Source organism: Dromiciops gliroides, chromosome 2 (genome assembly GCF_019393635.1).
Source record: "Dromiciops gliroides isolate mDroGli1 chromosome 2, mDroGli1.pri, whole genome shotgun sequence".
Classification (NCBI taxonomy): domain Eukaryota; kingdom Metazoa; phylum Chordata; class Mammalia; order Microbiotheria; family Microbiotheriidae; genus Dromiciops; species Dromiciops gliroides.
The window spans coordinates 202545121-202569557 of record NC_057862.1 but is presented as its reverse complement, the minus strand read 5'-3'; the positions used below and the strand labels follow the sequence as shown (position 1 = coordinate 202569557).

The 24437-nt window shown below is 37.7% G+C and overlaps 1 protein-coding gene across 2 annotated transcripts in view; it reads right to left on the bottom strand.

The window, feature by feature from the left end:
• The window catches only part of PRKD1 (protein kinase D1), a 432388-nt gene extending 408296 nt beyond the window's left edge, over positions 1-24092 (bottom strand). For both annotated transcript variants that reach the window (XM_043986862.1, XM_043986863.1), the window contains exon 1: positions 23457-24092. In XM_043986862.1, coding sequence (XP_043842797.1) covers positions 23457-23720 — 264 coding nt within the window. In that variant the 5' untranslated portion in view covers positions 23721-24092. The remainder of the gene's footprint in view (positions 1-23456) is intronic.
• Between the last annotated feature and the right edge of the window lie 345 nt (positions 24093-24437).

Sequence of the window (24437 nt, the reverse complement as noted above, 5' to 3'; positions counted from 1 at the left end):
CATTTTATAAACCTTAAAATTCTATTTGTGTCATGGATATAAACATATACATAAATTATATATATATATATCTCAAATACAATCAAAGAATATTGTGGTAGCATTTATATCCTTCTTCAAGGTTAAATAATTTATAAAAGGACTGGGTATTTTCTAAGCTAATGATAAGATTTGTAAATGCTATGAGAGTCTATTCCTGGTATTTTCTTGTGCCTTGCAAGTCACTTAACCCAAATTGCCTTAAACATCCAGGGCCATCTCCAGTTGTCCTGATGTATATCTTGCTACTGGACCCAGATGGCTCTGAAGGAGAGAGTGAGGTTGATGACCTTGCACAGACCTTCCTCACTCAAATCCAATTCAGTAGGAGTTATGACATCACCCCAATATTGTGGTCCTCTTTGAGAATGAAGGACAGACAACAGCAACATAATAATAACGTTTTTGTTTATTATAACCTCAAGCAAACAATTCAAATGAAGTCAACAAGAATTTATTAACTGCTTATACTATGCTAAGTGCTAGAGATAAAAGTTAAAAAGGAAATAGTACCTAGCCTCAAAAAGTTTACATTCTACCTTGGCATATAACAGATAAACAGAGAAGTAAATAATAAATATATACAATGCAGGTATGGGGGGGGGGGGGGCGTGAGGCAGAGAGTGAGCCTAGATACCCAGGGGATCAGGAAAGGTCAAATATAGTAGGGAGAACCTCTCCTCAAATGGAACCAGCAATTCCTAAAGATGGTGAGATAAGAAGGGAAAACATAAATTAGGCTTTACAAATTCATGGAAGGCACAAGATCTGTATGTATTTTCTATGTGTGCACTTAAATAATTATCATGTATTTTTTACATGTATACATAAATTATCAAGTCACTTATCAGTCCTGAGGCAACTCCTTAAGATTATAAATTACACAACAGTAGACTTATGCATTAGTAAAGGGAATATCCTCACCTTTAGTGACCTAAACCAAGGAATTTCCAAGTATGAACAAAACATAACAAAATAAATGCAGACATTATCCTATAGAAGAATATACTTCGAAGGAACCTTTAAAATCTTCTAGTCTAAGCCAAAGATTCTTACTGTGGGTTCCAACCCCTAATGGGATCTCATAACTGAATGTGGGAGTTACAAAAAATTTGGCAGCAGTAAAAGGTTATGTATACCTATTTTATATACCTGGGGTCATGTAAAAATTTCCTGGGCAAAAAAGGGTTGTGAGTGGAAAAAGTTTAAGAAGCCCTAGTCTAAACCTCTTATTTTATAGATGAAGATACTGAGGACCAGAGAGATAAAGGAATTCACCACCCTCTTACAGAAATAAAGGGGAACTAGGATGAGAATTCAGCTCTCTCATAACACCCAACACCACGATTTTTCTACTATATCTCACTGACAATTGAGTGTGGACTTGATGTGTGATATGGATACAGAAATCCAAAATCATGGCTTTGTTAATGTCAAGCTAACTAGGCTCAAGATTATAAATGGATAGCTTCATTAAGCCATAAACTAACTTTGTGACCATTTTCATTTTCATTCAATTTTCTATCTGTCCCACATACAGAGTAATTGTTTCGGCTTAATAGTGTCCAAACTATGGACAGAATAGTGTCCCAATATATTTCTGTGTCATCCATCATATTGATTCATTCCAACAAGTAATCCCCAGTATATTGGGCTTTTATTGTTATCCAGGTAAACTTCTATAGCTATTCAGGTACTGGTGATTATCATATGGAAAGTTAGCCAGTCTTAAAATAGCTTTCACACAATAGGTGTATTAAGATTTAAGATTACCAACATTCCTTTATTCGAGTTTTGTGTCTCATGAGATCCACTAATATGTTGGGCTTTTTCTTTCCCTAAATAATATATGGATTTGAGCAAGTGCAATATTAATATCTGTAATAGAAATAGAATTTAAAGTATCTTAATTACCTAACTCTGCTAGTCATGACATTTGGATAGTGAATGTGATATAACTTTAAAATCTATAAGATGACTTTTTATACAATTAAAAAACACAAATAAAAACTCAGAAAATGTTTATTACAGATTGTCTCCAATATCTCATCATGTGTTTAAATTTAAATGTCATAGAAATGACAGATACATCATCACTAAACAGATACATCACTACAAATTCCAATTTTGTGTGACTGATTCTGTAGTATGCACAATGCCTCTTGACAGGCACAGTATTTGCAAAGACCAAAGATCTATATTTACTTTTTTGTGTTTAAGTTTCTTTTACAAAGTATTGTGTACATGGGGAAAAACAAATTTCAATTAAACAATTAAGTTTTGTTTACATAATGGTATAGTCTATAATACTTAGGAAACAAGGTATCTGTCCAATTTGAGCAAGAATAGGAAGGGTGGTTCTGACCTTGAGTAGAAAATTTTCCATCTATTCAAATGACAATGAATAAATGGCTGTTAAATTTTGAAGTAAACCCATTTCATCTTGCTGTCATTTTAGCTCTTTGTTTCTTTCTTCCATTTTTAATGTCTTTCCCTAGTTCCTTTAGAATGACCCAGTAATTGAAAAGTTTCTGAGAATACCAGTTTTCCATTTAAATGAGACTCTAGAAAATATCTCACCTTCAAATGATTGCAATAGGTCTGAGGAGAAACAAATAGCATTTGTTGTTGTTCAACAGTTTTACTGTCGTCTAACTCTTCATAACCCCATTTAGGGTTTGTTTTTGTTTTTGTTTTGAGGGGAAGCAAATATATCAGAGTGGCTTCCCATTTCCTTCTCCTGCTCATTTTACAGAAGGGGAAACTGAGGCAAACAGGTCTAAGTGACTTGTCCAGGGTTCCACAGCCAGTAAGTTTGTCTGAGGCCATAATTGAGCTCAGGAGGATGAATCCTTCTGACTACAGGCCTGGCCCTCTATAAAATGATCCACTTGGCTGATCTTCAGATAGCATAACAGTTCACAAATTCATCTATTACATTTTAACTTTGTATGGAATATTTGTTGGATCTATTTTAAGCTATGTTGAAGTTCCATTCACCAAATTTTTACCCTTAAAAAAGACCCTGCTACAAATAGTTGTGTTTTGCTAATGCAACCATCTCTATTAAATCAAATTATCTATCCTTCCTCAGTTTTCTATAAACCTCCTGGTCTCCAGTTATTTTATGTTCACATACTAGTGACTTCTACTTGCAAAAATTATATATATACATATATATATATGCATGTATACACACATATATAAACATATGTATACACATATATATAAACATATGTATACATGTATAAATATTTTTGTGTATTTTTTTTTTTGCTTTTCAAGATAGGCCACACAGATACACTTTCCTCTAGTTGTTCCTTAAAAAAAACCCGAAACAATGTCCTACAGGACCCCACATAAAGAAGTAAAGTCAAAGGAATTGGTAATTATTGCTAAAAGCTCTGCCACTACTGAACAAGACTGAATTGTTAAACCTCCAATCGAGACCACTCATCATCCTCTGAATTCTGAAAATGCCTGCAGAAAAGGCAGGTCTGAATCCATTACTGTTCCTATTTTAGTTGATAATAATCAAACTTGAAGAAATGGATTAAATTAAAGCGTAATAGAGATGAGCATGATAGGTAGCATTTATATAGTGTTTTGAGGGTTGAAATGTATTTTACATACTTTTATTTTTTTACATACCTCATTTGACCATCACAACAACTCTAAAAGGTAGATGTCATTACTATCCCCATTTTATAGATGAGAAACCTGAGGCTAGGAGAGATTGTATATGTATATAGTATATTGTATATGTAGCTTATACATAGCTAATTAGTGCCTGAAGCAGGGTTTGAATTCAAGTCTTTCTGACTCCAAGTCCAGCACTAGCTGCCATCGTCTTGACTATCTAAAAGTATAGTTCCTAACAGTTGGATTCTGTGTTTTCCAGCTGTCTGGAAAGAGATTAATTAAGTCATTTGCTAAGGGTCACAAAGCCACTATGTCTGTCGGTCTGTCTCTGTCTGTCTTTCTCTTACACACACACACACACACACACACACACACACACACACACACACACACCTCTTGGCGCCGAGTTCTTCTACACCCCAATGTGTGGTTCCCCATCCACTAAACCATAGTGATTCCTGGGAGAGTACAGGGTGTACAAATATTCACAAATGGAGTCTCTGTAGCTTAGGAGTTATATATGGAGAGGATTTATTCATCTCTTCATTCATTACTATATTTAATTTCCTTCCTCCGATGATCCACTGTTCTTCAGTGAATATTAGGATCACAATATTAATGGTCTGTTGATCTATTTGTTATTTTTTTTGTGTGGGGGGCAATTGGGTTTAAGTGACTTGCCCAGGGTCACACAGCTAGTAAGTGTCAAGTGTCTGAGGCCGGATTTGAACTCAGGTCCTCCTGACTCCAGGGCCGGTACTCTATCCACTGTGCCACCTAGCTGCCCCTAATCTATTTGTTCTTAACAGAGATACATCAATTAGAATAAGTTTCAAGTCCTTGGCCTTCAAATGAGATTATATTTTTTATCAATTATTAGAGCAATACCTCTCGCCTTTTGAATTCCTTGCATCAATATCTTGACATTTAAATTCAATGATTAGACAATATCCTCACTTCTTTTAATAAGAGTAAGATAAGGCCTTTGAAGGGCAGCTAGATGGCACAGTGGATAGAGTACCAGACCTGGAGTCAGGAAGACTCATCTTCCTGAGTTCAAATCTGCCTTCAGACATGTAGTAGCTGTATGACCTTGAAAAAGTCACCTAACCCTGTTTACCTCAGTTTCCTCATATGTAAAATGAACTAGAGAAGGAAATGGCAAATCACTCCAGTATCTTTGCCAAGAAAACCCCAAATGGGGTCACAAAAAGTTGGACATGACTGAAAAATGACTGAAGAACAAGATAGACCATTCCTTTAGCAAACATAATCCAAACTCTTTCTATTGAATTATCTAGAACAAGGCTTCTTAAACTTATTCCACTCAGGACCCCTTTAAACCCAAGAAATTTTTACATGATGTGGGATACAGAGGTATATAACATGGATTATATAACCTTTTACTGTTGCCAAATTTTTCATGATCCCTACATTCAGTTACACAAGCCCATTCACAGATGTGACCCACATTAAGAAGCTAGGATCTAAACCAGTATACCTCCAACACAATGAAATAATTTGCTAATCTTTAAATGCAGTATTTATTTTCAAACTTGAAATAGAAAAGAAAGTAAAGTTCTACAAGTTAACTATAAGTAAAGGTTCCCCTTCCTCTCTTTTTTTTCATTCCTCCCTTACCTTTTTTGCTGTCTAAACTGAGGTAATAAAACTTTGATGTCCTACAAATCTTTAGAAAAAGCTTGTGAATCATTTCCCAGCTCTAAAGGGAATAAATTCCATACCCAGGGTGCTTTTCTAATGTCCATGGGCCAGAAGTACAAAGAATATAGATTTAGTTAAAAATCTTTCACCATCAGTTCTCTTTGCCTGGCAGCATGTTGTAGGCATTTTTGTTCTTGCTTTTAATTCTCTTTCTCTTTTTTTCCATTCTCATCTTTTTCATTCCAAATCACTGTAATAAATATCATTGGGTGTAAGATCTCTGGTTATTTGCAGAGTAAACTTTTCCTTTGTGTACTGTGGATACTTGAAAAATCATCTATTGGCATCTAATTTTTGTGCTACCAGGGACTTAGTTAATATCATCCCTTGTTTATTTTTATTAATGTCTCAAGAGCCATATCTTGAAATATGGACAGAGCTATTCTTATATTGTAAAGATTCTCCTGTACCTCACATCTTTTAACACATTATTAGTATTATTAGTATTATTATTATTATTTGTGTCAAGGAACTTGGCATAATGACCTCCAGACAGACTGATTATAAAAGCCACACATTCTTTTTTTTTTTTTTTAGTGAGGCAATTGGGGTCAAGTGACTTGCCCAGGGTCACACAGCTAGTAAGTGTCAAGTGTCTGAGGCCGGATTTGAATTCAGGTACTCCTGAATCCAGGGCCGGTGCTTTAACCACTGTGCCATCTAGCTGCCCCTAGCCATCTAGCTGCCCCAGCCACACATTCTTTATGTCATATCTGACTCTTTGTGACCCCATGGACCATACTGCCACTTTTTTTTTTTTGGCAGGGCAATAAGGGTTAAGTGCCTTGCCCAGGGTCACACAGCTAGTAAGTACCAAGTGTCTGAGGCTGGATTTGAACTCAGGTCCTCCTGACTCCAGGGCTGGTGCTTTATCCACTGCACCACCTAGCTGCTGCCCCCCACCACCACCATACTGTCCATGGGGATTTCTTGGCAAGGATACTAGAGTGGCTTTCCATTCCCTTTTCCAATGGATTAAGACAAACAGAGATTAAGTGACTTGCCCAAGATCACTCAGCTAGTAAGTACATGAGGCCAAATTTGAACTCATGTCTTCCTGACTCCAGGCCCAGAGCTCTATTCACTAAGCTATCTAGCTGCCTCACACTCTCTAGTTGTTTACAATTATTATTATTTTTCTTTCTTCCAATTTCAAGACAGTTTCATTCAATAAGTATTTAAGTCCCTTATTCATTGATATGAAGATTGCTATCATTTTCTTCTATTCATCCTTTTGGTACACATTTTTTTATTAAGATAGTCTTCCTGTTTTTATTTAAAATCAGTTTCTTTCCTTTTAATCTACATAGCTCTTTTCAAGCAAGACCACTTACTGATCCTCAAGCTTAGTCAACAACTTGGTAATTGAATTGGCTTCCTTTAAGAATCTGCAAAGGCAACCTCCCCCAGGGAAGCTTTTCCTTGTCTCCCAATAGTTGTTAGTGACTTTTCTCCAATGCTATTTTCCATCTACTCCATATTCTACTTATAAGAACCAATTTATGAACCTATTTATGTCTTCCCAATTAAAAGGTAAGCCCTCTGAGGGCAGGTACTGTATTTGTTTTTGCTTTGTGTCCCCAGTGTTTACTACACAGTGGCAGTGTCTAGTACAGAATAAGCACTGAATAAAGGCTTGCTGATTGATTAACTGCTTAAATGTTTCCAGTACCAACATACTGGGGTTTTGGGGGTATATTTTTTTCTTCATTATGTTAATTCTTCCATCACCAACTCTTCAAATTTATTGGTCTCTGACCTCATCTAGTCTGTACAGCTGAACTCCCTTGAAGCAGATCTGTTTGAAGAAACAGACTGCAGAGAAAACAGTAGCAGTTTCCAGTAGCCAGCTAAAGATTTCCCCTTCTTGGCCTTTTCTTTTGCACATTTGCCTACTTTATTATTTTGCTGCTCTTCCAGCTGTCATTCTCTGTCTCTACCCTGACACATAGAAGGGCTTCACGCTCTGTCTTGACAGAGAACTGTCACTTCCTTCTCAAAAATACTCTAATTTCTTAGGTTTTTAATAATAGCTAGCATTCATACAGTACTTTGAGGTTTGAATAGTGCTTTACATGTGTTAGGTTTTTGATTTGATACAATATCCCTGTAGGTAGGTATGTTTATTAACTATTAGTCGAAAAATAATCCATTCAAAAAACTCTAGGCTTGTGCATGAGGGTATGTATGGATGTGTGTGGGACTCTAGATAACCAGTTTCCTTGACTTTTCCTCATTTATTCAATGAGTTTTAGCTGACTGAACCAACCGTGTTGGTACCATGTGAGGGGGGAGAAAGTCAAATTAACCTTCAAAATTATTTGTTTTAAAATTCCAAAGCATTCCTATTTTGAACAAACTTTAGGTGTGCAAGATAAAACAGTGAATGCTGGCACATATTCAGGAAGAGAATCATTCAGTGACGTCTAAATTCAAACGTCAACACAAGGAGTGAATTCAACATTTTTTTTTCCTCCCATCAATCAGTGGTTTGGAAGCTTAGTCACAACAAAAGTCTAAGAATTAGCGTAGGGTACATATCAGAATTTTTCCTTTCCACCAAAAGATTTTGGACCAAAATACTGCACAGGATTGCACATTTACAAATCAAATGTTCATGTTTGCCAACATTTCTAAACTGCTTTATCAACTTCATGGCTTTTAACAAACCAGAGTCTTTTACAACTTTGGAAGATAACTTTTACAGAGGCAATTATAACTTCAGACAAGTACAAATGTTTCTGAGATTTGTCTAATGCCTGTTATTTACACAAATTCTTAGCTTCACAAACATTGAAATTTTATGACATTTCATGATGGTCCTAACTGCTATCTAATTAAAGTCTTTGTTTATTTCATCCAAACAGCTTACATTATGTGAGACAAAAAAAGGGAGAGCAAGAAACAACAGTATGTGGGTTTCCCCGCTGCCAAGTAACTTCAAGTGGTGTTGTCATTATTGGTTTTTAATGGTACAAAAATATTTGGTTAGCAGCATCAGAGGAATTCCTAGGAGGAATTTCACATTTTACTCCAGATGAATAAGAGTGTTGAATACATGTGAGCAAGACTAATCGTTGCCTGAGCATCCACATATCATCAACACAAAGAGATAATTTTGCCTTTGGAAGGGTATGCTCCACACAAAGCAAATATTTAAGAAGCTGAAATTTCATTTTTGGAAACTCTCCAGAACATCACTGGTGAACCAAAAGGTACTCCCTCCCTGCTTTTAACTGCTAGGAGCTTCTTCTGTGACAACATCTCCTTGCTTCTATTCCACTCAAATTAGGTTTGGACCCCCCACAGACAGATAAGAACCTGCAAGACTTTGGTGGGTCATATAGTCACAGAAGACCTGATAATTTCTCAGAAAGAATAAGCACCAGCAAAAGAAAAGCAAACATACCCATTCTCTTGCCTAGTGGAAGGCTAGTGACATTTTTACATTGGCTATACTTAGCTTGTCCATTACAATGGTTTCTCAGTGTCTCAGATAATACAGTGTAGAAGGTAGAGAAAGGCTTAGTTATCACTGATTATAGTTCAAAAAATATTCAGTCTCCCATTTTATTTAGTGAGGTTACTACTAGATTGGATAGAGTACTAAGCCTGGAGTCTGAGCTCAAATCTGACCTCAGACACTTATTGGTTGTGTGACCCCATGTTAAGTCATTTAACTGCTGCCTGACTCAGTTTCCTCAATTTTAAAAATGGTGGTAAGAATAGCACCACCTTGCAGGGATATTGTAAGGATCAAGTCAGATATTTGTAAAAAGTGTTTGGCACAGTGACTGTCATGTTACATATATGGTTATTCCCTTCCCTTTTCCTTATCCATCATATCTTTTCAAAATTGTTATTATAGTTTTTTCAATGAGCAAAAATTCACTTTCTCCCTGCCATTTCTCCCATTGAAAAACAGGAAGAGAAATCCATGTAAGGACTATGCATAATAAATCAAAATAAATTCCTCCATTGTCCATGTCCAAATATGTGTGTGTGTGTGTGTGTGTGTGTATATATATGGGTTTATATATACACATACATACATATACACATGTGTGTATGTACGTTGAGTCCATCTCCCCTCAGGATAGTAGATAACATGTTTCATCAGTCCTCAGGAATCATGATTGGTCATCGTGTTGTTCCATTTTAAAGTTTTTGCTTTTTTGTTTCCCTTTAGAATACTGTTGCATAAATTGTTGTTTCTATGCACACTGTCAATCAGTTAATACAAGTCTTCCCAATTTTTCTGAAACTGTCCCTTTTTCATTTCTTGTAGCACAATACTATTCCATTATATATGTATACTATTCAGTCATTTTTCAACCATTCTCCAATTGATAGGCACCCCCTTACATTACAGTTCTTTGCCACCATCAAAAAAGAGCTGCTAAAACATTTACATGTGTATGTGTGTGTTAAAAACAACCTATATATATGTGTGTATCTATCTATATATATATACATACACACATGTGTGTATATGAATGTGTGTGTGTGTGTGTATAATTTCTCTCTTTCTTCGATCTCCTTGGAGCATAGTCCTGATAAAAGTATCACTGGTAATCCTCTGAATTGTAAGTTTAGTTAAAATTAACAGTTAATAAGCACTGACAGTAATTCATTAAATACTTCACCTTTTTTTTTTTTGAGAATCTGGTTTTTCACTGTTACACTTATACATCAGACTCAAAGCATCTTTCTCAAATATTTACAGTATAGCTATACAATACTTTTCTCTTCTTTTTGTTTTTTGGTGAGTCAATTGGGGTTAAATGACTTGCCCAGGGTGACACAGCTAGTAAGTGTTAAGTGTCTGAGGCCGGATTTGAACTCAGGTCCTCCTGAATCCAGGGCCGGTGCTCTATCCACTGTGCCACCTAGCTGCCCCTTATACAATACTTTTCAAAATTGTAATGCAAGAAATTTGTTACCATAGCATTAACCTAAAATAATCTCACTGTATTAAAATATAAAGAATAAAACAGAACCTACTGCCACCAATCCTATAACAATCCAGTTGAATGCATCTCTAAATTAACTACAGGGAAGAAGAAAGGAAGAAAACAACACCACATGGTTCTTCCAATGCCTAGCATTCCGTGCATTCAAAAATCATCACAAAGTATTGACCTTTGTTTAAAGTTTCTTTGATATATTTTGTTTTCAAATTAGAAACATTTACAGATCACTCCCACTCCTTGAGAACTCCTTTATAACAAAGTGAAACAATTAAGCACAACAAACAATACAGTGACCTCATCTGAAAGTGCAGGCAACATTCCACATCTGTAGCATCACCCCCAACCTTTCGTTTTTTTTTTAATCAACAGAAGTGGATTTTCTCTCCTCTCACCCCAACCCCAGTAGGGGAAAAAAAGGAAACAAATTGCTTGTAACAAATATACATAGTCAAATAAAACAAATTCCAACATTGGCTATATACAGAAATATGTATGTCTCATTACAGACCCAAAATCTGTCACTTCCCTGGAAAGAGGTGTAGAGGATATTTCTTAACTGATCCTTTGCAATCATGGATTATCAGTTTACTGATTGTAGAACTTAGAATTTTCAGATTTATTTGCCTTTATAGGGTTGTTGTTATATAAATTGTTTTCCTGCTTCTGCTCATTTCATTGTTAAGAATGGCAGCTGATATTTATGTAGCATTTACTACTTGCCAGGCACTGTGCTAAGCATTCTACAATGATTATCTCATTTGATCTCATTTTAATCAGCTTACTGTCATCTTCAAAATAATGTATTTTATAATATTGATTTTATAGTATCAATTGTTCATCTGTTTCTGCTTACTTCACTATGCATCAATTCATCTAAGTTCACTGCTTGTTGAAATTATCTATTTCCTTGTTTCTTATAGCACAAGACTATTTCATCTTGCTCATATACTACCAGTTATAGGCATACCTCATTTTATTGTATTTTATTTCATTTCATGGATATTGCATTTTTTAAAAATTTACAAATTGAAGGTTTATAGCAACCCTATATAAAGCAAGTTAGCACTATTTTTCCAACAGCATGTGCTCACATTGTTTCTATGTATCACATTTTGGTAATTCTGGCTATATTTCAAACTTTTTCATTATTATTATATGTCATAGTGGTCTGTGATCAGTGATCTTTGGTGTTATTGTAATTGTTTTGGGGCATCACAAACTGTGCCCATTTAAGATGGTGAACTTAGTTGATCAATGTTATGTGTGTTCTTACAGCTCCACTAACCTGGCCATTCTCCCATCTCACTTTCCTCTTACCTCCCTGTTCCATGAAACACAATATTGAAATCAGGCCAATTAACAACCATATAAAGGCCTCTAAGTGTTCAAGCCAAAGACAGAGTCAACTGATGCCCCAAACTTCACTGCTGTCTCATTTTAAGAAATTGCCACAATCACTCCAACTTCAGCAACCAGCACCCTGATCAGTTAGCAGTCATCAAAGCAACACCCTCCACCAGCAAAAAAAGATTATGATTTGTTGAATGCTCAGATGATGATTACCAGTTTTTAGCAATAAGGTATTTTTAATTAAGATAGGCACATTGTCTTTTTAGACTATTACGCACTTAATACACTAGAGTATGACATAAATATAACTTTTATATGTACTGGAAACCAAAAAAAATCATGTGACTTGATGTATTGCAATATTTGACTTATTGTGGTGGTCTGGAACCAAACCCATAATATATCCAAGGTATGTCTGAATTCATATCTTCTTAAGAGCAATTAGAAGTAACTACTGAATTATGCTACTGGTTCACAATATTTCTTCATTGGTTACCAATTAATTTCTTCATTGTATTAGATTAAGTCCCTTTTGCTTAACTGGAAAAAAATAATAAAGACTTGTGGGTAGCCTATATATGAACAAGCAGCTGCTTTCCTTCGTTTTAATTTAACTCATCATTTATTGAGCATCCACCGTGTACAAAGCACTAAATTAGGCACTTGGTTATAGCTAAGAATTATGACTTGACTATTCTAAACAATTCAATGATCCAAGACAATCCCAAAGAACTATTGATGAACTATCCACTGCCAAAGAAAGAACTGATATTGACTGAACACAGACTGAAGCATACTATTTTTCACTTTCTTTCATTTTTTTTATTCAAGTTTTCTTGTATAAAATGACCAATGGATGGGGCAGCTAGGTGGCACAGTGGATAAAGCACTGGCCCTTGATTCAAGAGGACCTGAGTTCAAATATGGCCTCAGACACTTAACACTCATTAGCTGTGTGACCCTGGGCACTTAACCCCAAATGCCTCACCAAAAAAAAAAAATGAATAATGGAAAGGTTTTACTACACATGTGTAACCCATATCTGATTGCTTACAACCTCAGGGAGGAGGGAAAGGAGGGAAAGAAGGACAGATAAAAATTGGAACTTAAAACTATAAACAAAAATGTTTATTATTTTTTAAAAAGATAAGATATGGTCCCACCCATGATTGAAAGTACAGTCTAATAGGAGGCTGTCACTCATAAATAACAATAATGAAAGCAATAATACATGACAAATACATGAAAATGGGTGTGAGCAAAGAGCTATATAAGGTCCAAGTCAGAAATAGTTATTACTGATTTACCTGAAGTTAAATCATTTGGTCATTTGAGTCAAGCCTCAAATTATTATTATTTATATTATTATTATTTATCATTTTATAAAAAAGAAGTATTTATTAAACATCTAAATCAACTGTTTCCCAATGGCTTTCCCTTCTCAGTCAGTATCATAATGTGTATACACAAACACATGTTTAATTTATTAAGAGCCTTAGCTTTTTATCAAGTGGGCCTTCAAGTATGACAGCAAAAGATGATCTCAAAGCAAAAGCCACATCAAAGTGCCTGCCTACCTAGCTATCTAGCCACCCAAAGGACACTAGGTAGAATTCAAAGCTGAAAAAATAACCATGAACATTATCTAGTTGAAACTCCTCATTTAACAAATAAAGAAACTAAGTCCAAGAGAGGTTAATAATGTGTCTAAAGTATAAAGAGCAAGGCTATGTTTCCAACCTAGGTCTTCTTACTCCAGAATCAGTGCTTTCCCCCCACTACACCATTTTGCCTATAACCAAGTATTTATTTCTAAAGATTCTTTGTATTTCTTTCTTGGGACTTGGAACTGAGAACTGTCATGAAGCCAACTACTGAATAACTTTTTCCATTTTGTTTTCATTCATTTTCAAATGAAATATCATTGACATAACCTGACCCCTCCCCCTTCCATTCTTTTTTTGGGGGGTGGGGCAGGGCAATGAGGGTTAAGTGACTTGCCCAGGGTCATACAGCTAGTAAGTGTCAAATGTCTGAGGCCAATTTTGAACTCAGGTCCTCCTAAATGCAGGGCCAGTGCTTTATCCACTGCACCACCTAGCTGCCCCTCTGTTCCTTTTATACGTTGCTCGCTACGATGAACTCTTCAATCTAGTGACACTAGCCCACTTGTTCTTCCTCAAACAAGACATGCCATCTCCTAACTCTGGGCATTCCCACTGGCTCCACTCCATGCTTAAAATGCTCTTTCTCCTCATTTCCACCTCTTAGGTTCCTTCAAGTCCTAGTTAAAATCTCAATGTCTACAGGAAGCCTTTCCCTATCACCATTCATGCTAGTGCCTTGCCTGTGTTGATTATTTCCAATTTATCCTTTTTATAACTTGTTTGTCCATAGTTTTAATATTTTTTCTCACAAGACACTGTGAGCTCCTTGAAAGACAAGACTGTCTTTGGCCTTTCTTTCTTTCCCCAGTGCTATGTACAGTGTCCAGTACATAGAAGGTGCTTTAAAAATGTTTACTAACACTTTTTGACTGCTTGCTGTTTCTCCATCTTCCAGATCAAGAGTTTTGACTGACTGGTCTCCTCCCCCACAACCCCCTAGGATGCTCCCATCTCCACCTCCTAGCTGCCCTGACTTCCTTCAGATAAGGACCCATTTTATGCAAGAATGCCTTTCCCATCCTCCTTAATCTTAGCCCTTGTCTTCATCTTTAGACTAAGAGCTCCTTGAGACAGGCATCATTTTTCCCCTTTCAAGTAGAAATAGTATTCACCTATATACTTGTGGATGTAGAAAGAAGAAATAAGGAGGAAAACACAAAGATTGCTAAGAAAACTGCCTATTTCTATACAGTAAGATAGTGGAATATAGAAATTCAATATGGTTTTTTTGGTGTGGTTTTTTTTTGTTGTTGTTGTTTTTTCTTAGTGAGGCAATTGGGGTTAAGTGACTTGCCCAGGGTCACACAGCTAGTAAGTGTCAAGTGTCTGAGGCTGGATTTGAACTCAGGTACTCCTGACTCCAGGGCTGGTGCTCTATCCACTGCGCCACCTAGCTGGCCCTGAAATTCAATATGTTTTAAAGAGTTAAAAAAGCATACAATGTTTTTGCAACCTATAACTCAAACCTGAAATTAATATGCACACATTATATTTATGTTCCTGAATATGCTATTTTCTTCTTCCTTCATTTCAGCCTGCAGGTGAGCAATATCTGATTACTTTTTCCTAAAATACAGGGTATGGGGGCAGCTAAGTGGCCCAGTGGATAAAGCACTGGCCCTGGATTCAGGAGGACCTGAGTTCAAATCCAGTCTCAGACACTTGACACTTACTAGCTGTGTGACCCTGGGCAAGTCACTTAACCCTCATTGCCCAGCAAAAAACAAAAACAAACAAACAAAAAAACCAAACACAGGGTACAAAGGAAATACAACAGCTAACAGACAAGCCTAACAGGAGGGTGAATGTCAATGGCTAGATGTCTTTTCATTCTCTTCTCCCCTACACTAACCCAAAAGACCTTGAGATTTTTAATGACTGTGGGTCAGGAGATAAGGCATGCTTAGCAATACACAGCCACTGCAAGAGTGCTATTTCCAAGACAGAAATGTCCCAATAATCTGAGAAATGCTGTTTGTGTGGTTTAGAAACACTACTCTGAGTATTTGAATGTGGGAACTGACACAAACTAAATTACTTCTAGCACTAAGTATTTTTTTTTACTTAAAAGGTAGACCAATGGGATGAGTAAGGATAGGGCAGGAGCTAGGTTTCTAATAGGTAAGAGTCTGAATCAAATTCAAGAATAAATAATCATAGCCCTAAACATAGGAGAAACAGAAACTTTCAAAGTGAAAAACACAAATTAGTGACAAATGGCTGTGCAATACATTGACACTAACTTTGTTTAGCAGCCCCTTAGAAACTTATTTCATATAGTCATAGTTTTTATTACTTTTTATATTTAGTTTTTAATGATTTACATTTTAAATACATTTTAAATATTATAATGTATATTTAATGCATCTTTATTTTTCATTTTAGCAAGCAAATTTTGTTGGTGGTTATACACACATAAAGAGAGTCAGCATAGGTTAATAGAGAGCAGGCCTTGGTGGGGCAGTTAGGTGGCACAGTGGATAGAACACCGGCCCTGGAGTCAGGAGTACCTGAGTTCAAATCCGGCCTCAGACACTTAACACTTACTAGCTGTGTGACCCTGGGCAAGTCACTTAACCCCAATTGCCTCACTAAAAAAAAAAAAAGAGAGAGAGCAGGCCTTGGAGTCTGGATGACCAGGGGTTGAAATTCCACTTCTGAAAAAACAAAAACGGGCAGTGTGACAGGCAAAGGCACTTAAATGCTCATCCAGGCAACAATTAAAGAATGGCCAACAATTTGAATTAGTGTGGGGAAGTTTCCTTACTCAGGAGTTCCCTACACCACAAAGTCAGAATCCTTCCATCCAAAAAGAAAAAAAATTACAAAAATACTACAGCATCTTCCTATTGTTTTGCAGATGAGTAAATTGAAGATCAGATTTGCTAAGTAAGTTTCCCACTGTCGGTAAATAATAAATAAAAGAGTTGAGATTTGAACTCATGGCTTCTGATTGTGAATCCAGCATGCTTTCCCTTATACATACTGCCCTTATTTAGTTACTCATTTCATTCAAACAAACATTTACTAACACACTTGCTTTGTATAATTCATATATTAGGAATTTTGTTGAGTAGTGTCCACTCTTTGTGACTCCATTTGGTGTTTTCTTGACAAAGATACTCAAGTTTTTTGCCATTTCCTTCTCCAGCTCATTTCACAGATGAGAAAACTGAGGCAAATAGGATTAAGTGATTTGCCCAGGGTCACATGGCCAGTTAAGTGTCTGAGGCCAGATTTGACTTCAGGAAGCTGAGTTTCTGAGTCAAGGTCTGGCACTCTATCCACTGTGCCACCTAGCTGCTCCAACTATTATAAGGCTCTAAGCTATGCTGCTGATGACAATTAACTTCCTTTATTTCAAATCCATCAGCAGTTCTATGCAATCAGCTAACCAAATACAATTAACCAACATAAAATAATTCATAAAACTTCCTGGCTAGTAACATAATACACAAAATCACAAACTAAGTGTAGTTTTATGCGTCGTGTTTCATCTTTATTAGTCATTTTCTACCTGCTTAAATACTCTTGTATTCCTACTGATGGATTTCTCTTAGAGTAGGGTCATTTTATTTTATGGCAGACATCTGAATAATTGATTAGTATAGAAGTTTATCAATTACCACACAGGTGTACTCAATTGGAAAGAGCTGAAATGGGAGTCAGTAGAGACCCTGCTTTGAATCCAGTTTTTCATGCCTATCAGTTGTCCAACTATTAGTAAGTCATTTAACCTATCTATAAAATGGTAGTAATAATGTCTTCCATGCTGACCCCAAATACTGGCTGTAAAGATCAAATTAATAATGTGTGTAAAGCACTATATAACTGTCATCTATTATTCAATTCAGCACGAAATCAGATGGTACAGTGAATAGAGTGCCAAGCCTGGAATCAGGAAGACCTGAATTCAAATTAGATTGCAGAAACTAACTAGCTGTGTAACCCTAAACAAGTAACATAAACCATTTCCCTCAGTTTCCTCAGCTGTAAAATGAGCTGGAAAAGAAAATGGCAAATCACTCTAGTATCTTTTCCAAGAAAACCCCAAATGGGGTCATGAAAAATCAGACATGACTGAACAACAAAAGTTCTGAAAATTATTATTCCTGAAGAATCATTTAGATAAAATGCATATACATATACATATACGCATATGCATATACACACAACACATACACCCAAAAGTGAAAAACACATATGTATCTAGGCCTCCAATCCCAGGATTAATTTTAAAATACTATGGCTTTTAGTCTGTGAAGAGAACTTTTCTGAATCATTCAGCTTTCTGGAACAATAGAAAGATATAGAAGACTAATACACTCAATTAGTATAGAAAGGAATCACTAAAAGATGTTATAGTGGGAGGGGGAAAATCTAATTCCTTCCATCACTATAGGAGAGAAAATAAAAAATGAGTAAAGCAAAAACAACATAAGGACTTGATAATACAAGCAAAAAACATGCATTTCAATTAGTAACCCTCTCTTTTTCCAATCCTTAAAACCTAGCCTCTAACCTTTGTACTATGGGGCAAAATGCTTCCAATTAAAATCTTACTCTTCTAGTTCTGAGGCCACATAATTAAAGATGTGTAAGTGTCTAATAAGGAGACATATGCTAGGATTCTTTAGCTGTTATACCTCAGCTCAAGTAATTTGATGAAGAACAGCTCAGTTTTCATCCCAGGAAGGTGACAGTCAAAATGAATAGGTAGTCATTTTAATTACATCACACCATCCCAACTTAATATCGCTTGTGTAAAAAAAAAAAAAGGACCCTACTTCCTTTTCTTGATATGTACAGTGGAAAGGTAGCAAAAACCTTAAGTTTTCTTCTTGAACGCTATTATGTTCTTCCTTCAAAACAATCCCTTCTCAGTCTTCATATACTGGGTTCCTTTGATACTAGAAAGTAACAGTGTTTCAAAGTAAGCCAACTACTCTTTTTTCTTCCTAAACCAATGAGCATTCACAGTAGTAAAAGAAAACATGTCTATATAAAGCTAGCAGTCAAGGTCACATGCTTAAGAGCAAAAAAGATAAATTGGTTTATATGTTCTATAGCCAACAGAACCTTGAGTTGTTACTTGTGAAAAGAGCATAAATTAATAATATCATGAAATTTTATGATTTTTTAAAAAATGCAACTCCAAAATTAAAAAGAGGGAATGGGAAGAACAGAGTTCAAATGTCACCACTGACACATTTTGTCTATGTGACCCTAGGCAAGTCATTTAACCCTTCAGTGCTAATCTGCATTGGTGGAGGGAATTTTCTCACTGGGAATTTCCTATATTAATGAATCAGATACTTGTACTAAATCAAAGAATAACTTCATGCCAACATCACCTCCCTCCCCCTCTCCCCCCAAAAAGCCCACAACCCATAACATAATCAAATGAGTTTAGTAGACAATTTTGAAACTTTTCAGTCACAAAGAAATGACACCAGATAAGTGTCTATAGTCAAACAACAAACGCTGTTATTTGAGGATATAGTCAGAGTTTATTTGCTTCAATATTTTAAAAAATATTATTTCATCAGTATGGGTATTCCTTTCACCAATTCAGATTGTAATTCTTTAGTCTTTGTGTAGCAAAAATAAACATAAATCATCACCCTAGTGTGGTCAGGGTTGTCTAATGAGGTTCATCATGTCAGAACAGACACACTAGTCTGTTGCTGGGATGGTACTTGGAGATTTCTCCAGTTTACTACACAACCTTCTGAATGGCATAGACTCTGATTGCCTCAATGGTTGGTTAAGGCATAATAATAATCCCAGGTAAAATATCCTACACATACATCATGTATAATAGGAGCCGTTCTACACTGTTAAAAAAAAAAAGGAGCCATTCCTCCTTTTCATTTTGGTGGTAATTATATCACCTATACTAATAAGAGTAACCATAAAGCATGAATATACTATTCTAACATTTTAAGTCAAAGGCACCTGAACCTTTACTAAAGAATTAAATTATCTTTGTCTCCTTTAATGCTAAGTACAAAGTGAAAATCTGAAAGATTTCATTCTTGACCAGGAAAAAAATCCACACACATGTAGAGGGATTTGTTTTTAATAAAGGATGATCTTTGACTATTTTAAAATCTTTGTTTCAACCCTACCATAGCTATTTCTGGCTTTTTTCATGGTCCACAATGTCAGGAGGCCATTTTGAACTTTCAACTCTCTCTTAAATATTGCCTCCTTCCAAACAGTTGATGGCTAAAGGGTAATTTGCAAAATAAATGAAGTTCACGAAGTTTAAAAGTAACTTATCAAATCTCATTTTCATCTAACCATGGTCCTTGCCCTTTTCAGGTAATCTGAGCTTTCTCCAAGAATAAAGAATCCTCCTATGTCTATATGACTTTTCATTATCTGTACCTTATCCCCCCCCCCATTTTCCAAGATTCCATGATTACTCTTTGGGCTCTTTATTGAGCCAGAGTCTTCCTCCTCCCCATTAGAATTCACCAAAAAATTTAACTAATCAAAACTGAGCTCCTATCATGTGCAAAGCAATATACTCTGAACTGTGGAGGGTATAAAGATCAATAAGATACAGTCACTACTCTCAAGAATCTTGCCATGGAAAAGAAGGAGTAAAACAAGTGTAAGGATCCCATGACAATGAAATCCCAAGTCCAGTTAAATAATAGCATTTATGCAGCTCTTTGATTTCTTTAAAGTTTGCAAAGCATTTTACTTCATTTGATCCCTAAATGAGAACCCTGTGATGCAGGTGCTCTTATTATCCCCATTTTACAGATGAAAAATAAAAGTGAGGCTAGGAAAGGTTAAGCCCAGGGTCACAAGGCTACTAAGTTTCTGAGGTAGAATTCAAACTCTGTTCTTAAGTGACTTCAAGTCCAGCACTCTTTCCACTACACCATTTAGTTGCCACATAATTTCACAACTAACTGAAAAGGTAAGAGCAAGAAGAGTAAGAGAAGTTTTCTAAGCAGGATAACAAAGTGCTTCAGAAGAGAGAAAGAGCATTTATATCTGGATAGCAGGATCAGAAAAAGTTTCACCTCAAGTTGAGACTTGATGGATAACCCTTTAAAAGGAAGAATTACAGAGTAGGAAACTTATTCCAGGCAGAGGGAACAGCATGCACTAAATGTGTTCCTACCTCTTAAGCCTTCTCTTCTAGCTAAATAGTCTTTGTTCCTTTAATAGATCCCCATGGCATGATCTCCAGTTCATTCACTGTCCTGGTCTTTCAAAGTGTTACATACAGCTTTGCAGTGTATGGATGGAGAGCCAATCTTCTGGTCTTGGTTATTACTTGGATACAAATAACTCTCAAACCTCAGTCTCCAAAGCTAATCTCTCAACTTCTCTTCAATTCTACATACAGGGTGTCCCAAAAGTCTTAATGCAGTTCTAAATTATTACTTAATGCTTTAATAGCTTAAAATATTAAAGCCTAAAACTGCCCCTGAATTCTTTTTGCCATACCCCTCTAGAGGGCTATATCTAGGGCATTTCTAATTTAAATGTCCTCCCACATTCTAAAACTAAAAAAGTATAGAAAGGCAGCATATAGATGGTACTGAAACTGGAATTGGGAAGAACTAGGTTCAAATATCACCTCAGAGTATCTAATAGATATGCAATCATGGGAAAGTCACAAAGTTTTTTTAAGCTTGGTTTCCTCATTTGAAAAAAAATATTGTCCAACCCATGGCCTCTAAGGTCTAATCCATTTCTGTTTATCATTCTATAATAATATTTTTTTAAAAAAAAACTATCTTCAACCTTGAGAACTCTCATCCCATTCCATTTTCTCCACTGTAGCCTTGTCCATCAACCAGACACCAAATACTGAACATGTTTCTGTAGTATTCTCAAATTCCATTTTCCATAGCCCTAGTGGCTCTAACTAGTTTAGGATTGAACTAAGGGAATAGCTTCTTTGTTGGCCTCCTTGCCTTTAGACTCTCCCTATTCTAAAATGCCCTCACCAGAATGAAGCACATCACCTTCCAGATTACTTCTGGTAATGTCACATCTGTATTCAGAAAGGTTATAAGTAGTTCTCAATTGTCCCATGTCAATTAGCCTCTGATTTCATCTTTTCCCTCTATGCCTTAAAGTAGGCTCCAATCAATCAAACTGGTAACCATTCCTCACTTAAAATGCTATTCCTAAACCTTTTCATCTCATTTCAGATGCCTCATATCCTAATCAGATAATGTTCCATCCTTTATTTGAAACATCAAAAAGTCTATTCAGATTATCCCATCAAATTCCATTCCATTCCAGCAGTCCCTTCAGATTCATATTTTTCTTTAAAAATATGTGATTGCTTTGCAATTGATTATACAATCAATCAATAAACATTTGCTAATCACTTATATGTTGTTTCTATTTTTTAAATGATTTTGTTGGTTTATGTCCTTACTGACCATTCCCATCAAACTATAAACTCTTTCAGAGTAAGGCTAAACACTTTTAGAAGCAACTTCTTGGAATGTGTTAGGTTCCTCTCTGCCTATAATGAACATGCCACAGCATTGATTATTATGATAGTAAAGTGCCTTTGAGCAATGTGATGAATTTTGCCATGTTTACCAAAGAACATACTTGCAACTTAACACAACAGGTCTATTTCTTAAACATAAAAAGTTACTGCTTCTGATCACTTATATTACACAAGGGATTCCTGGTACTCAATGTCATCCCTACACTAATCTAGTCTTTTACAACTTTTAAATTCTCTCACAACCCCCTAAAATACACACACACACACACACACATGCTTATTCCTAGGTTTCTCTTGCTCTCTGGCTGTATGGCCCCATTCCCCAGAATTCAGTTCTGTACCAAAACTGTTCACAGAGAATGATTCAAGATTCTTTAAGTCATCATTCAGAAGTCACTTGCCAATTCTCCTGGGTGAAATTCAGCACCAACTCTTTTAGAAATCCCAGTCTCCACCTCCAACATCCTTGGCTGTTTAAAGTAAGCGGGCTGGCGCCTGCTGTCCCCAGCCTCTTTTCACTCTTATCACCCTTTCCATATAACACCCAGATGGATGGGTAGTGGGACAACCTGGAATCTATTGGCTAGCTATAAAAATTGGGGGAGGGAGTAGTCTTCCTGGCTGCAAAATTAGCAGTTACTCTCCAGTTTCCTTCCACTCCAGGCACAACCAAGATGTGAGCTGTCCTGTGGTGAAGTTCTCCACCCTAGATGGTTGTTTCTTGAGAAGGATAGTATAAAAGTTTCCTTATCCTCACTCATACTCTGCTAGTGTAAATGGAGGTGGTGGCAGAAGGCTGTGAAAATTTCAAGCTTTATCAATAGAAAATGTATATTTAACGGTTCAGAAATGGAGTGGGGCACGGTTTGAGTGATGGTCAGAGTTGAGTCAGTTGTTATCACAGCTGGACTCTCTCGCCACTTAAACCTTATCTGACAGGTGAGAAATTCCTCATCTCCTCCCTTCCCAGCTCAGAAAAACAAAAATGCTCCACACCATTCAATTAACTCCTCAGCTCTAATTTAAAAGCTAAGCAGGGTCTGAGAAAGAAGATGGAAGATTGTTTCTGAAAAACCTCAATGATCATCCCGTGGGAAACTTCTTAGGTGTATGCAAGGGGAGATTCTGGTGGCAGAGATGCTTCATGAAAAGACACAGGGGAGAAAGCAAGGGATGAATGGAGAAGGAAATGAAAATCGTAAAATAGAAAGGGCAAGGAAATGGGTGTGGGTGGAGGGGTGTCCTCATAATGTAGGTAGAAACATCAAGAGTAGAAAAGATAGGGAAAGATGAGTGAGGAATGGGAGGGCTGATGGAAGGCAATCTAGAGCGATGTTCTGGACCCAAGGGTTGCGTCCGTCCCTCTGTCAACGTCCAAACCCTCCTAGACCCCAGAACCAGTGGGACTGCTGGTGTAACCCCATCAGAGAAAGACAATTAGCCAGAGACCAAAGTAGCGGCAGCAGAGGACCAAGAGAACTGACCAGGGGAGAGATTGGGGAGCGCCCCCTATGCTAATAGGGACAGAGACCCAGAGACCCAGAGAGCGGGCCGCCTTACCTTCTGGTCGACTATGGAGCAAGCCATCTCCCGGACATGAGCCAAGCTGTAGTCCCCCGAGGAGTCCTGCAGCAGCAGCACCGGTTCCCGGCTCAGCCCGATCTGAAGATGAAAGGAGATGCCCCCGGCTGCAGCCAGAGCCGGAGCCAAAGCCGGGGTCGGTACCGGGACCGGCCCCTGGACCAGAGCAGACGCCGCCGCCGCTGCCGCCACTGCCACCGGCAGCAAGGGGCTGTGCGGCCGAATAACCGGAGGGGCGCTCATCGGAAAACTGCCCCCGGGGGTGGAGGTGTGACGAGAGGTGGGAGATCGGGAGAGAGAGGAGCCAAGGAGCGGGCAGAAGGGAGAGGAGAGCACCGGCTAAGAGGGGGAGCAGACGAAAGGGAGAGAAGAGAAAGCAGAGGGGGAGGAAGGAGGGAAGAAGGAGGTGAAAAGTTTTGCAGCTGGAGAGCGAGTCGCTTCTTGCAAAGCCTCGGCGGAAAATAAAAAACTTTCCGGAAAGTCCCGCGGCCAGAGGAGGGAGGGGAGATGAGGTTCGGGACGGGAGGGGGAGCAGGGGAAAATGGCCGAGGCCAGGAGGAGAATAGGGCCAGGAAAAGGCAACCGAGGGAACCCGGGCCCGGCCAGCCAGGGAGCAGGGGGTGGGGAAGCCGCCACCTCCACCGCCGCCAAGATGTGGCCGCTGCTTGAGGACTGGAAGCGCCCGGTCAGCTTGGCGCACGGAGCCTGGGGGCGGAGGGGCGGGGGAGCCCGTGGGAGGGGGGGGGGCACGGCGGGGAGGGAGGCTGGGAGGGCGGGGAAGGAAGGAACCGAGGGGCGGGCGCAGCTAAAGCCGCCACCCAGTGGGCGCTGGAGCCGCAGGATCCCCAGTCGGGGGAGTCTGAGGAACCCACCCGGGTTTTCTGGGTGCCCACAGCGTGTCCGCTCGTCGTTAGTGACTTTTCCCCTGGCCCTGGTGGGAAACGGGTTGCCCGGGGGTGG